Here is a 15,016-nt window from a genome sequence, read left to right on the forward strand (position 1 = left end):
GACTTTGTGGTCTCAAGGCACAGAGTCTATATTGACCATCTTCACATACAGGCTCATGTGTCTCAGGAAGCATGAGGTGAAGTAGAGGCAACCATCCATTCAAGACACATTAAGACATGTGGGCATAATGCAGGAAGTAGGCTACTTAAAATATTATTAACATTAGCCTAAAAATGTTCCTGTCGTCACATCAAAAAACACACAAACCACAACAAACATTCAGCGTCTCGCTCAAGTACAACCAGTAAAAGTTGTAATACCACAACGTAAAAATACAGCGTTACACATAAAAAGTCCTGCATTAAAAATTGACTTAAGTTAAAGTACAAATCTGTACAAGTATATACTAAAGGTAAAATTACTTATTATTATGTAAAATTATTATACTTATGTAAAATTACCAATTTCAAATTGTTGTGTTTCTGTGGATGCTGTAACACAGAAGAAGCATTTTAATGTTGTAGCTGGCCATGGAGCAAATTTTAAATCTTTTATACACTGTAGTTAGTTTGTAAATGCATCATTTTTTGTAAGACATATATGCTATGTTTTGCATAAAATCCTGAATCTGCAAAGTAACACATAAATATAGCTGTTTGAAAATGTAGTGGAGTAAAAAAGTGTAACATTTGTCTCTAAAATGTAGGAAAGTATAAGTGCAGAGTAGCATAAAATGAAAATACTCGCTAAGTACCTCAACATTTAAAAGTAATATTACTTTTTGCCACTAAAACTTTTCTTGGTGGTGACTAGTGATTTGGCCTGATAAGTGTTATGATTGTGATTGTGATTATGATAGGTCTAAATTATATTGTGTATTAATTGCATACTTAGATTAGATTCCCACTGATAAGACTGTGTAAAATTGGTAGGCATAGTTTTCCAGCAAATTAAAAATTTGGGTTTGGTTTTGTAAAAGCTTTTGAATTTGCTTTCATTTTAATGATGAGTATAAAATTTTGACAAAGGAGGGAGGCAAGGTGTGTGCTTGCTCGCCCGACGGATCCCCCTCGGCTTCCTCCCCTACACCCATCAAACCAACGCCTCTCTCTCTCTCTCTCTCTCTCTCTCTCTCTCTCTCTGTATCTGGCACGGCGTGCGGGTCTTATGTGTCTGGTACTGTACTGAGAGAGAGAGAGAGAGAGAGAGAGAGACAGAGGGAGATCTACTTTGGGTGACGTCACCTCTCCCATGGCGTCACATTGACGTAGCGCATACCATGCCTCTGTGTGGAGGCAGAGCCCACATAAATGCACTATTTGACTTTCTCCCCTCAGACGGCGCACATAAACAAACCCGCGTTACAACTCCACACTTTGCAAAGCACACATCAGCACTGACAACACTCAGCTCGCGGGAACGGACGTAGACACACTCCTTATACCGGGAGTTCTTAATTTATTTATTTTTTCGGCTTCGTTTTTTTTTCTACTTCGTGAATTTAGAAAAAGTAAAAGGAAGAACAAGAAACTTTTTTGTCGCCAATGCGCCACGCTCCTCTCCAATATTAGGCTAATAAGAGGTTTTTAAATATTTTTTCCCTCTACGTTATTTCGACTCTTGGTGATTATTCTGGATGGAAATAGGATACTTCATGCGAGGTTATTACCACATGTAAAGACGGAACCGCTACAGCAAACCAGTAAGTAAATTGTGAATGAATGAGTCCATGACATTCTTCCGTACAGCGTACTTCTTAGATTGCCAGACTCATACAGAACCAAAACATATTAACCCTCAGCTGCGTCAATGCATGTTATATTAACTAAATCACATGTGGTGTTGAATAGACATTAATAACATCACCTGTGTCTGGTTTGTCCAACTTTGTGCGGCTATATAACCTGTTGATCTGCCAAGCTCCACTGCGAGTACAGCTGCTCATGTTGTCTGTCCGTGTGGTTTCTCCGAGAACAAATGAAGCTAAATTAGAATTTAATTTGCGCTAGGAAGGTATCTTATCCTTTCTGGTTGTCATGGAAATGAGATGCCTCTCACTCACACAATGAATAGTGGAGTCAGACGCACTAATGGTCTGAGAGGAGAATAGTCTAACCTACATTCAGTCAGGAGCTGAGAGAGAGGAGAGTTAAAGCTCTTTGATTTTATGCCATGTGGGGTTGTTGTTTTTTGCCTCATCATGTAGGATTTTCTGTTGTGCTGTTAATGAGTGATTTATAAGATTTAGCCTACATGGTGTGTTTGTGGGATAGTGGGCGTGTTTGTAGGCTATGTCACTGACAGGCAAGTCCACGATTAGGCTATTACAGTAGCCTAAGTATCAATGTGATTCTTAACCCTGGTTTGCTTTTTGGGGATTAGAGCTCCACAAAAAAGGTGATAATTGTTTTCCAAAACTGGTGGCCAGTTTTAAATGTCAGCAGTCTGACTGTCTCTAGGAGGACACGGCCTCTCATCCCACTGATAGCAGGAAAAACACCCTTGCCACATCACATTTCTGAAGCCTTCTGTTATATACATCTGATGACAACAGACGCTGTTATCTACAGCAGCTGCCAAGGCTACCCAATTTATTGTAAGAAACAGCCACTGCTGAGTTAAGGTACTTGAGCAACTTTCTTATTTTACCTTTCCTACTTTCACACACTCAGGTTAACGCACGCACGCACGCCGCGCACGCAGCCACTTCTGATAGTCTCCCTCTCAGGGCTGATTTACAGTAGGCCTATACTCACATATTTCTCTGGTCTCCCCTTTATGTCCCCTCTTTTCTCTGTCTCTGTTTGCTGGAAGCCTCGCGCTGTCCGGGGTTATTGGTGCGAGGGGCTACCGGGGGCTACCGGCGCTCCGGGGCGCGTGCTTTGCAGCTCTTGTGTCGTTCTCTTGGTTACCGGTGCGCGCAGGGCCAGAGCCCCACCGACTGTCTCGGCCTGAGAAGAAAGCGAGAGGGGACCAGTTTGCTCATTTAGAAAAAAAACAGAGTGAATGTCTCACTTTGCAGATTATTGTGAATATGGCATTTAATTTTCCCTCTTTAAATCCCCACAAAGGTTGTGACAAGAGCTAATTTACGCATAATTGTGCTCTTGACTTCAAGTTTATGTAAGTGAATCAGGCTATTTAGTCTTGTATCAAAGAATATGTTATTTCTGCTGCTGCTGGAAACAACTAGATTTTTTTTCTGCACTCCAATGGCACCACACATAATTGAATAATGCCTTAACTGTTCCAAATCAACCCTAATTCAATAAATATACACAACCTTACTTGTTTGTTTACTCTGGTTTGTCTTTTTTCTTTATTTCAACATATTTGAAGTCTCTGGCATTCAGTATGCATAAAAGTCATATCCTGACCAATGAACCATCATAAGAGTTCATAGAGGTCCACGGTTTCCTCTCAGAACTGGTATGTAAGTTTAGAGTTAGCTCTGTCTATCTGTCCAAGAGGACGAATTTGATCTGTTGACACAAAGATAAGAAACGACGGCAGTCTACAGGTGCCTGTAGAACTGAGCGTCGGTTATGGGGGCTGTGGCTCGTCAACACACAACATTGAGACGCTTACCGGGAGATCGAGTGGTATCTCGACTTGACCGTATACCAGAGGGTCTGTGTCTTGAAAAGAGAGGTGGAGAAAGAGAGAGAGAGAGAGAGAGAGAGAGCGTGCGTAAATAAGTGAGTGTGTGACAGAAAGGGGGCGCTCTGGGCCTTGAAATCCTGCGGCCACAGTGCGCCCTGCTGCAGTGAGAGGGAGTTGGAGGCGCACGGCACACAGGAGTCCACTGGTTTGGTTTCAGGTCCGACTCTCCAAAATTTACAGATTTCTCCCTGGCTCTGGATGAACCCTGAGCAGGCGAATGCGGTGGCGATCAGAGGCAAGAAAAACGGTGGCCTGGAGGCACTGGCACAGACTGCTTTTTTAAAAGTTGTCAGTTTTGTAGGTCTGTATTTGTGGAAGTTGTGTATGGTTTGTAGCCTTGTTTATTGTGTCTTTTGTAGCGCAAAATTTTAATTGTTATAATAAGGGAGCCTTGCTTTGTCTTAGAATGAAACTTGTCGCCCACGTAAGTCTTGATATGAGCTAAAAGTCCTCAGTTGTGGTTCATAATATTCTCTTTGTAGCACGCATTTAGTGTCATACTTAATGCCAAAACGTTTAATTTAAACGCGTAAATCTTCCTTTACTTTGTGTTTCCTATGGTTTCTATACCGTTTCTGCCTCTGGCATCGCGTTCTGATGTGCGCACAGCAGTTTGCATGTACTTTCATCTTTCTGCTTCTTTTCATCCGATTTGCTGACTTTCTAAAAAAGATAATTATCTCTTTATGGTCTAAAATGAAATCGTATTTATCGTATTTGTCTTTAAATTGTGCCAACATTTCTCTTAGCTCGAATGTTTTGGGATGTTAAGACTGTTGTAAATATCAGTGAAAAAATGTAAAACAATCTGTCAATTCTAAATCTGCCTCCAAGTGTGATTTTTGGTACCTGATGGTCGTTGAGTCGAGGGTACGATATACACACCTTTTTATTCTGCCTGCCGCCACATGACTGGCTGTAACCCAGGCATCTGTCCTCCAGACACAGGTTCGGAAGAGCGAGCCCAGCCGAGCTCGGAGCTTCGGCGACCGGACACTTCCTCTGCGACGCCCGCCGAGTCATCCCTGCTCCAGGAGTCCTGTCCCGGCCGCAGCCACGCCACCCCTCAATCCCGGACACCCAGCACCATTCAGCGCGAAGCTCTTTCACCAGGTACAGACCCGAGCCTTTCCTTTTCAACATCATCAATTATTTTTCTTTCTTTCTTTCTTTCTTTCTTTCTTTCTTTCTTTCAGCTGATGCTTTAAAGTCAGTGTGACTGTTGTGGCTCAGATCAGTATTTGTGCACCTATTGTGGTGTGAGAGGCGTTTGCTTATGTTTTATTGTAAAGGGCAAAAAATATCAACTGTGAACTCAGAATTTAACTGAGCTGATATGTTATGTTTTAGCTCATTTTGTGATTTTTAATATAAGGAGACATCCTTATATTAAAAATCACTAGCAAATCCTAAAGTTTTTTTCAACATGCTCATGCATCTGTGTGTTTGTGTCAGCTGGCAAATGCGGACTGAGTTGACATTTCAATCATTAGACAGACGAGCAGAAATAAGAGACTTTTGAGACCAGGCACACCTAAATTCAGACGCTGTGGGCGAATCACATAGGTCATAGACATCGATCCTCCTAATGACTCAACCACCTTTTTCAAAAGCCTTTATGACTAAAACAAACCAAATAATGGCTATATCTTTTGTACGTTGTTTCAGTTACAGTTTTGTTTATGTTTTATTTTGTCTCCACATAATTTCATCTCTGTCCTTGATAAATTAAAGAAGTAATAAACCCTTAAAATAATAGGCTTAAATATAGATATTTAACATACAGTCAGTGGTGGCTTTGTGCGTGTGTGTGTGTGTGTGTGTGTGTGTATTTCTGTATTAAAATCATCAATTAACTGTGTTAGGCCACTAAATTCAAACAAATTATGTCATGATTCACTGACCCCCCAAAAAATCCTGTGTTTTTGTATTTATGTCTGCAACTTCATGTTTTTATTTGTTAGATCTATGGCATTCTGACAATGAACAAGCGCGCTCAGTTATTGGAACAGCTGCAGTTTGTCCAGTTGAAATGCACACCTCGAGGTTAGAGACTGTTTCCCTTCGACTCACTATGCTGCACCACCTGTGTCTGACTCTGCTTGGGTTGTCTGTCCTTTTGCTTGCAAACACACACACACACACACACACACACACCTGCTTGCATGCAAGTGTAAAAAAAAAAGGTAATCTGATGGTGGTGTTGGAGTGTAGAAGGGTTTCCTACAGATTTGCTTCAGTGATATAAAAATGAAGACGCTCCACTTATACAATTCTATTTGTATTGGTGAGTGTGTTAGAGAGAGAGTGTGCACGCTTGTGAGCATGGGCGTGTGTCTGTGTGTGTGTTTCTGCGTGAATGCTAGGCACATCACCAGATGTAAAGCGCCAAAGAGGATGAGACGTTTGCAGACACAAGTGCAGGTTTTACAGGTTCTTCTCAGGATATGGGTGCATGTTTATTGGCAGAATGAGCGCATACGGGTTCATGTTGACATCTTGAACATTATTACTGATTAAAATATATGCGTGTGTGCATATGCCCTTATGTGTGAATGACAACAACAGCTTATCAAAAGCTTCTTTCTTCACCTGACACACACACACAGACAAACATCACAGTCCATATAGTTTGAAGTAACTGTCAGCTGTCAAGTATATTTGTTTTACAACATTTTTCTGTACCTCTCTGTCTCTCTTTTTATCTTTCATCTCTTCTCAGGCATCAACATGCAAACCTATTGTATTTAAATATATATGTGTGCACATAGCTGCTGCTGCTAAGACAGGTGCAGTAAGTCTTAAACGCCCCCAACACACACACACTGAACCCCAACACTGATCTGAGGCTTGACCTACTGACACAACACAGAGACCCACAAAGTTCACCACTGTACTCTCCACATCTCAGTTCATTTTTTTTCTCTGGTGTCTTTCGTCTTCCTCTGATGCCTAATCAGTTGCAAAAGTATTTTGGTATAGCTCAGAAAGGCCCCATGACGCCCATGATGCTGCATGTGTGTTTTTCCACGTGGGTTTAAGAGCTGGTCACTGGTGGAAGAAAGAAAAAACTTGATGACGTTAAGCACAGGCAAGGCCTACAGCTTGACTCATGTCCTCAATTAAAAATAAAAATCTTGCAGCTTGATATTCCCACTGAGACACACTGTAGGCCTGTCTGTCTGTATGTGATGTGTCTGATGAGTGAATTTTCAGAAAATAATTTATACTCAAACTTTCATATTACCCAAGAAAATTTTGTTATTAGTTTGGGATTATTTTAAAATGAATTGTTGTCATTTTTCCCACCAGGTCCAGTTTGAGAGGTCAGCTTTCTTTTGACCTTTTGTTTCTTGGCTATGACAAATAGGCTTACACCAAATCAATTAAAATCATTAAAATTAAATTAAAATAAAAATAAAGTTATGTATAGATGAGTGTCTCTCCCATTGTTGTTTTTTTTGTTCTCATTTACTTAGGCTAATTAACGCTTTGAGTCATCCTTTTTGTTTTTCGAGCCCCCACAGCCAACATGCTAGCTGCCCCTCAGGTATAAATTAATTGGAGTCAGAGCGGCTGAAATGAATGCGTCACTCTGTCTGCTTCTGCCATGAGTGACATTCATGTAGTTTATTAGGCATATATGGCTGCAAACTAAATGTTGTAGGCTATTTTCAAAGTGTATTATTATTAGCTTATGAGTAGAAGTAGCCTAATACATGGAAATATGAAAAGGGGATTTTACATTTACAGGACTTATTTTACTTATTTTGTTAAAAAAAAGATTGGCTTTTTTTTTTTTTTTTTAGTGTAGCACAGCAGGAAAAAACTTTAATTCACTGACGGAGCCATAGTGCGCCCGTTTGGATGGAGGTATTTGTGAGTGCTTGAACAACAGCAGGACCGATATGTCCAGTATTTGACTAGACAAACATGACGCGCGGGGAACTGGGCGATTACGGCAGAGCTCGCGCATGCTGGGCGTCAATGGGAGCAGCGCTGTGTTGACAGTTCCCCTGCTCTGTAGCGACGAGCAAACACCACAAAACCCTGGCTGCGCTGACAGTCATAACTGATTAGCCCGCACATACACACACACACTCACGTGCGCGCTCAGGGGCACGCATGCAAACGCAGGTGGAGTGAATTACGTAAGGGGTTTGATAAGACAAGACCATTTAGTCCACACTCAGACACAAACAGATGATGAGGTGGTGACCCGTGCTGTGACAGAATTAAATCAAGTGGAAAACTCGAGAAATACCGACTGGCGTCTGCAGTAGTTAGAGGAAATATCTGTGTGTTTTTTTGTGTGCGTGTGTGTGCGTGTCTTTGTCTGTGTGTGTGTGTGTGTGTGTGTGTGTGTGTGTGTGTGTGTGTGTGTGTGTGTGTGTGTGTGTGTGGGTTGTGCAGCAAGCATCCAGCACCACCATGGGGTTCCATTATTATTTAATGTTATCTCATCTGTTTTGCCATCTGACTAACCAGAGAATAACCACCCACACACGTGTGCACAGACGCAAACCCTACACACACACACACACACACACACACACACACACACTCCTGAAACTCAGCATTTCAGTATTTGTTAAGTGAATTGGATCTTTGCTATGACTGCTTTGCCTCAGAATTGCGCACTGATGAAGTTGCAATGCAGTTTCTGTTTCTTACTAACTGTGTGCAGAATCAGCAGGGTCTGAAGTTGTGTGTTCATGCTCCAAATAGTTCTACTCCACTTATTCAGTGAAGTGCAAGAAGTGTTAAAACAGGAAATTGAGTAAATGGCAGTAAATGGAAAGATTTGTTCAAAGTTTTTTTCATATTCCTTGAAAGGTGCATTCAGAAAACCTTTGTAACACTTCATAATCTTAAAAGAGCTTTAAAAAAATGCCTGTTCCAATAGAGCTGTGCAGACGTTTTTGGTCATTCACTGTTTAATTGTTGACCCTGTGTAGCACTACCCTTGTGTGCATGTGCCTCTAGCAGATTATGTACCCTGTAGATTTACTGTTGAGTTGTTTCTGTATTGTGCTTTTGTGGGCAATCTTCTTCCGGGAGTCCTGCTTTTCTGTTTAAATCAGGTTTACTAATACATCATTAAACTTTCCTCACTCACTAATGATTATGATGATTAATGTACAGCTGTACTCTACTAACAACATGAACTGCTTTTTGTATGAAACATTTTTGGAGTACATGTGGTCTGATGTGCCACGCAACTCTAACCTACGTGTGTGCTCTGTCTCCCTGGCAGACATGCCCTGTGTGCAGGCTCAGTATGGGCCTGCCCCTCCAGGCTCAGCCTATTCTGGCCAGTCCTTCAGTTACCAGGGCGACAGCTACAGCTCTGACCTCATGACCCCTGACTACACCAAGCTGGAACTGGGTGATGGTGACATCTCTGCCGCCGCCGCCACTACCTCCCTCCCCAGTTTCAATGTCTTTGTGGAGGGCAGCTACGAGCCCAAATCCTCCTGCCTCTACCAGATGCCTCCCCACAGGCCCACCATCAAAAAGGAGGAGGAGAGTTACCCAACTGCCCCGCCACTGGAGGCCATGTCCTCCTCCACCATGTACTTTAAACAGTCTCCCCCGTCCACCCCCACCACCCCATCCCTGCCGCCTCAGCCTGGCACCTCCTTCTTGTGGGAGGAGCACCCCCTCGCCCCGCCATCACACCCCCACTCTCTTGGCTCCAGCTTGGATGCAGGCCCCCTCAAGTCGCCCCGCTTTCCGCACTTCTACCAGCACTCGCCACCCCACAGTGGCGGTAGCGTCGGTGGTTATGAGAGTCTGGGTGGAGGGCTGGTTCGCACCTCTTCCTCTTCCTCCTCCTCCTCCTCTTCGATCTCCCATCATCACGGTCCACCCCTGGAGCAGCCCATGTACCAGCTGCACCGTGGGGCCGGGGGCAGCAGCCTCGCCTTCCGCTCCCTGGCTCTTGGGCCCTGTGGCCCCCTATTAGGAGACAGCCTGCCCTCACCTCCGCCACGTTGCCCCCAAGGAGAGGGCACCTGTGCAGTGTGTGGGGACAATGCTGCCTGCCAGCACTACGGCGTACGCACATGTGAGGGATGCAAGGGCTTCTTCAAGGTAAAGACCATTCAAAGCTAATAAGTTGCACTGTTGCAGTTTGAAGCTTTCAGTTTTTATTTTAAAACCAACATCAACATCCGCTTGTTCCTGCTCTGTGTGCCTTCAGTCCCACCAACAGACACACAACCAGATGCACACACTCAAACATAACTGACATACCACCTTAAAATATCACCCACTATCGAGCTGCAAAATTGACTGACGTATTTAAACTATTTGATTGCATTTGCTTCGCTCCCACTCTACACCCTTCTCTGCACTCTCTAAAACGTCTTTAGAGTCATTATGAAAGCACAACACACCCACAAGGGGTCATCTCTCCTGGCAACCAAGTGGGCAAAGTGTGTGTGTGCGTGCATGTGATTGCTTGTGTTACGTGAGAACGCAGGATGATAAAAACACATTCTCACTCAAACAAACAGGGACAATTGCCCTCCATGCTTGATGCTCAGCCACTCACTCAGAAATAAAGTGCAGTGATAGCCCAGTGGAAAAGGACTCCTCCTTCACATTAGCATGTTTATAGTGAATCAGTGGCCACAAAATTGACCATAATTCACTGACATAATCCTTGGGACGATATGAGTCAGTTTGAGATTCAGTCCGTCAAATGATTACTTCTCAACTCGCTGTCTCAGATGTTACCGCACACATGCACACACCATTCATAGTTTAACATCACCAGGAAACAGTTTTTAGTCAGAAATTTTCATTCAGTCATAAAACACAACATAGACATAACAAAACACTTCTCTGGCACGTGCATGTGGTACAATGCTTCATTAAAAATACAGTAAATTCACACTGAAGTGATTTCTTTGCATAGTTTTTGAATTACAACGTTTTCAGGCACACTTGTAAGCGTCCGATTAGTTGCATGAGACAAGAGAGCGAAATTAAGAGACAGCAAAAGGGTGCCAACACAGAGGTAATTGAATAATGCCTCTGGTAGGTGGAAATGAATTATCCTTCTTTTCAATTAGTTTCACAATTTGTTTTTATTTAGTAATTAATGAAAGCAGTGTCTGGTGGCAGCAGGCCGCGGGCTGTCTGCCTGCTGCAGCGCACACAGCAGCAGCCACACAGCCTGTCAGACCTCGCTATGTTTCCTTTACACACATGCAGATGTAATCAACCATGCCCACACAACATATGCACACAACCACACATTCATACAGTAGCATGTACACATTTCTCAGTCTGTTACATGCTGAATTAGGGATGCAGCAGCAAAAACTGAAATATGCCTTTCACACACCTGCTCTTTTTCATATTCATATTATCAGGCACATTAACTCCATTATCCTGATGGTTCTATTGTCCCCTAAAAATATTTTCCTGATTATATTTAATTATCCCTGAATAGTTATTACACATTAAACCATAGCAGAGGCTTCCTGTAAATGATTGTTATTTCATTAGTGCAATTTGAAAGACATTTTCACTTTGAAATAATTTTATCTCTTAAACAAGTAGTTCAGTTTTTCCTGTATTTATTATTTTGGCAGAATAATGTAGTCCATTCACTGGTTTCCATTAATTTAGTGAACCTATTCACTAAATTCAGTGAGTTGGAATTTTTTAAATTAAAAACTATATCTCAGTTAGTATAATACAAACATTAAAAGGTGACCTGTTTTTATGCACCAGCTGTCCTAGTTACTCTAGCTGTGCTTTTATAGGTGAAAATATACGGTCAGCTCAGTTCACTGCTCACAATTTTTATTCTCCATTGCTTGCATAGCACGCGAGTCAAAAAAAAGTTGGGAGGTGGTCTAGTGGAGAAAGAAGACAAAAAAACATGGTCACAAATTAAAGGAACAACCTGTCAATAAAAAGATGTTTCTGTGCACCAGGGTTCATGACCAATGAGAGAATATCTCATAGAGAAATGGTGTTTATCCCTCCAATAGAGTTGGCAAGCAGCACTAAAGCTGTTCTGGAGGCTTGTGGTGGCCTGACTCCATACTATGACACTTCATGTTGGTTATTCCTTTAATTAATCACCCATCTGTATGATACATATAAGATGATAATTCATCATTCATCATTCATTCAGTGAAAAAATTAAACCAGATAAACGCCCATACACATACACACACACACACACACACACACACACACACATATATATATATATATGGCTTCGCACTTTGAACCAGGTTATAAAAGTGAAGTCAAGTTTCCTTAAAGAAAACAATAAAATACGCTCAATGATACCTAGACTTTTTTTTACTTTAAACCACCCTTGCACTTTCTGTATGGACAGAGAAAGAAAGGTTTGATTGCTTCTGATTAAGAAGCAGAGGAGAGAACGGGACAGAAGAGACGGAGAGAGGAGAAGGGGGAACAAAATCCCTAAAGGCTTTTAATTTAAGCCAAGGCTATTAGTACTTGTTACATGTCAGGAATCTGCTTCGGCATGCCTCCATCCAGCCCCCCACAGCATGTGAGCTTCTGGAAGCATGTGTGTTCATTTGTGGATGTGCTTTTAGTGCTCATAACTCATTCCTCAATTCTGACTCTCAATGTTTAACTGAGCGTTTTTTTCACTTGAATTAAGTCCTTGCCCACACAAAGATTACCACCACCCTGAAATTTCAGTTTCTGATACCAATCAAATTTTAAATTAGTCATGTTTTATTTTTAATGAAGTTCAGCCACTAACATCAGGTTAAATTAAGAGACAGATGAGATTAATTAAAACTAGAGTACTCTTACACATCCACTCATATACAAACAATGTGGCCGCAATAACCAGGCGATGTACAGAGCACAAGAAGGATCTACAGATTTATCCAACGAAGGTTAAAATCAAGGGCAACCTTCGTTGGATAACTATGACCTGGATGACTGAGAATCTTCATAGACATCTACAGATTTAATAATCATATTGTGATAATTTCATCTGTGTGTTTGCTGTGTGTGTGTGTGTGTGTGTGTGTGTGTGTGTGTGTGTGTGTGTGTGTGTGTGTGTGTTCACCTGCACGCATATGGAATCCCATTGATGAGTATCAGACTAGTTAGTATTATCTTTGATACGTAGTGTCTCTGCTGAGATGCCAGTCATGCTCCATGTTGCTTATTAGAAAGCAAAGTCATGAGAGCTCCAACCACACAAACACACACACACACACGCACACACACACACACACACACACACACACATGCAAACACACACATGGACAGCAGTGGAGAGAGACAGGAGTGAGCAGGAGACAGGCAAGCACTCACTCATGAGAGCTTAATTTCCCAGAACCTTAATTGATCATTTCAAACTAAGGCTTTTATTGGAACCAGCTATCTTAGAAATTAGGCCCCAAGGTCACTGAGGGGTAGAACTTCCCCTTCAACCAACCTCCAGTGTGAACTCTGGTAGGCTGGTGAGTTTACACCACTACTTTAGCTCAAACCCCCAATATGCTGCAGGAAAAACACAAGATCTTATTGCAAAATATGAGAGTCCCAGTTAGACTATCCTTAAAATCCAAATGTATCACTCCACACCAAAAGCTGACAGAACTCAAGCATGTTAATTTGACTTTGTTGTTGGACGACATAGCCTACATACAACAAAGAAATGAACGTTGTTTTGGCCTTGGTGCAGACATGTAAATGTTTAGCTACATGCCTGTTCCATGTTGAGTTTGCATCATCCACACTGTCATGCAACGGTTCCACTAAACTAATGCTATTTTTCCTCAACCACATTAATGACCATAACTAACTTATCCCAGCGCGCGCGGGTCACCGAGCATTGAAGGGAAGAGATGGAGACATTCACAGCAATCTTCGGTGCCATGGCAACGACTCTCATCCGGCGCTGGCGCCCATTACGCGCCAGTTCCGCTCGCGCCGGAGCATATGGAATAATTGGTGTGTTATTGGTCTCCCGGGGGTACGGACATGTGTGGCGCGAGGGGTTCCTAATTGGATGTATTTGTTTTGATGTGTTTTAGAGGGCGTTAAAGAAGAGGAGAAGCCGCGACACTTTTTGTGTGTGTACCGGTTGTTTAATTTACAGTTTGTTCTGGTACTGCTGAATGGACTACTGGAGTCATAGCTTGACAGCGTATAGGCTACAAACTCTAAACACTTAGTAATCATAGTAGCTATAATTGTATTATTTCTGTTATTTATTTTTTGCAAACGTAGGCTAATTGTTTCGTTGTAACAGATTTGCAACTCAGGCAAATGCTTGCCCAAGAGTTTAAATCATTCTCTGAAAGACGCCTGTAAAGATTGGCTATACGCCTCAGAGGGCCTCAGAGAGTTTATCCCACACCGGCACTGATAGCCTTGTAGGCTATGTCTGTGGTTTATTATTAAGAATAATTACCTAACTGCTTAGGCTACTTTATAGTTTCTTAATTTATTGCAGTGCAGTGTGGTGATGTAGTAGGCTATAAGCCAGTGTCTAACTGTAAGACTGTAAACAGCCTACCTCTATTTCTGCTCATGGAGGTTTTCATTCCACTTGGCATTGATAGGCTACACAACTTTATCCCAAGCGCACTGGTGCGTGCCCGCACGGGAGCGGCCAAGCATTCAGCACCATCTCTGTTGTTGTCATTGTTGTCTTTCGTCCGCGCGGGGAGCGCACTACACCCCACGTGGCCCGTTTCTGATTTTATTTTAATAAGGTCAGTAATAATGGCGCGAGTCAGCCGAGGAGAAAACAGCTCCCGCGGGGCCCATTGAGAGAAGCGCGATGCGCAAGGCCCCCGAGGTGCCACGAGCTGACCCTCGAGCATCACAAACAATCTGATCAGGCAGCTCTTGCTGCCGCTGTCCCCCTCTCTCGCGGGAACCGCCTCTGCACGCCACGCGCCCGGTCCCCATTGTCAGCTTCGGCGCTAATAAAATTGTCCCTCCTGCAGGCGAGGCTTGTTGGGAAATTAATTTTATCTAATTATACTGATGTCACCGCCGCCTTTCAGCGCGTAATTAAAATCTGACCTGCGAGCTTCTGCTTTCATTCTTTGATGGGGAAGGAAGGAAAAAACAGAAATTGAATTAAACAAATCAAATATTAGGTGGTTGATTGTGTTTGGAGGCTGATTATCGGTATGCCTGTTTCCTCTCTCCCCAGCGCACAGTGCAGAAAAACGCCAAGTATGTGTGTCTGGCCAGTAAGAACTGTCCTGTGGACAAGAGAAGACGCAACCGCTGCCAGTACTGCCGCTTTCAGAAGTGTCTCAGTGTCGGCATGGTGAAGGAAGGTAAGAGCAACGAAGTGACCACTGAAAACGTTTTAAACATGCAGGGCAGCCCATGCACACACACACACACACACACACACACACACACACAC

At 42.7% G+C, this 15,016-nt stretch overlaps 1 protein-coding gene across 1 annotated transcript in view; it reads left to right on the top strand.

The window, feature by feature from the left end:
• Nucleotides 1-15,016, top strand: part of LOC123968081 (nuclear receptor subfamily 4 group A member 3-like) — a 17,639-nt gene that overhangs the window by 479 nt on the left and 2,144 nt on the right. Inside the window, exons 2-5 of the mRNA XM_046044563.1 lie at nt 4,546-4,716; nt 5,568-5,649; nt 8,861-9,699; nt 14,795-14,924. Coding sequence (XP_045900519.1) covers nt 5,586-5,649; nt 8,861-9,699; nt 14,795-14,924 — 1,033 coding nt within the window. The 5' untranslated portion in view covers nt 4,546-4,716; nt 5,568-5,585. The remainder of the gene's footprint in view (nt 1-4,545; nt 4,717-5,567; nt 5,650-8,860; nt 9,700-14,794; nt 14,925-15,016) is intronic.

Source organism: Micropterus dolomieu, linkage group LG03 (assembly GCF_021292245.1).
Source record: "Micropterus dolomieu isolate WLL.071019.BEF.003 ecotype Adirondacks linkage group LG03, ASM2129224v1, whole genome shotgun sequence".
In the NCBI taxonomy this organism is placed as follows: Eukaryota; Metazoa; Chordata; class Actinopteri; order Centrarchiformes; family Centrarchidae; genus Micropterus; species Micropterus dolomieu.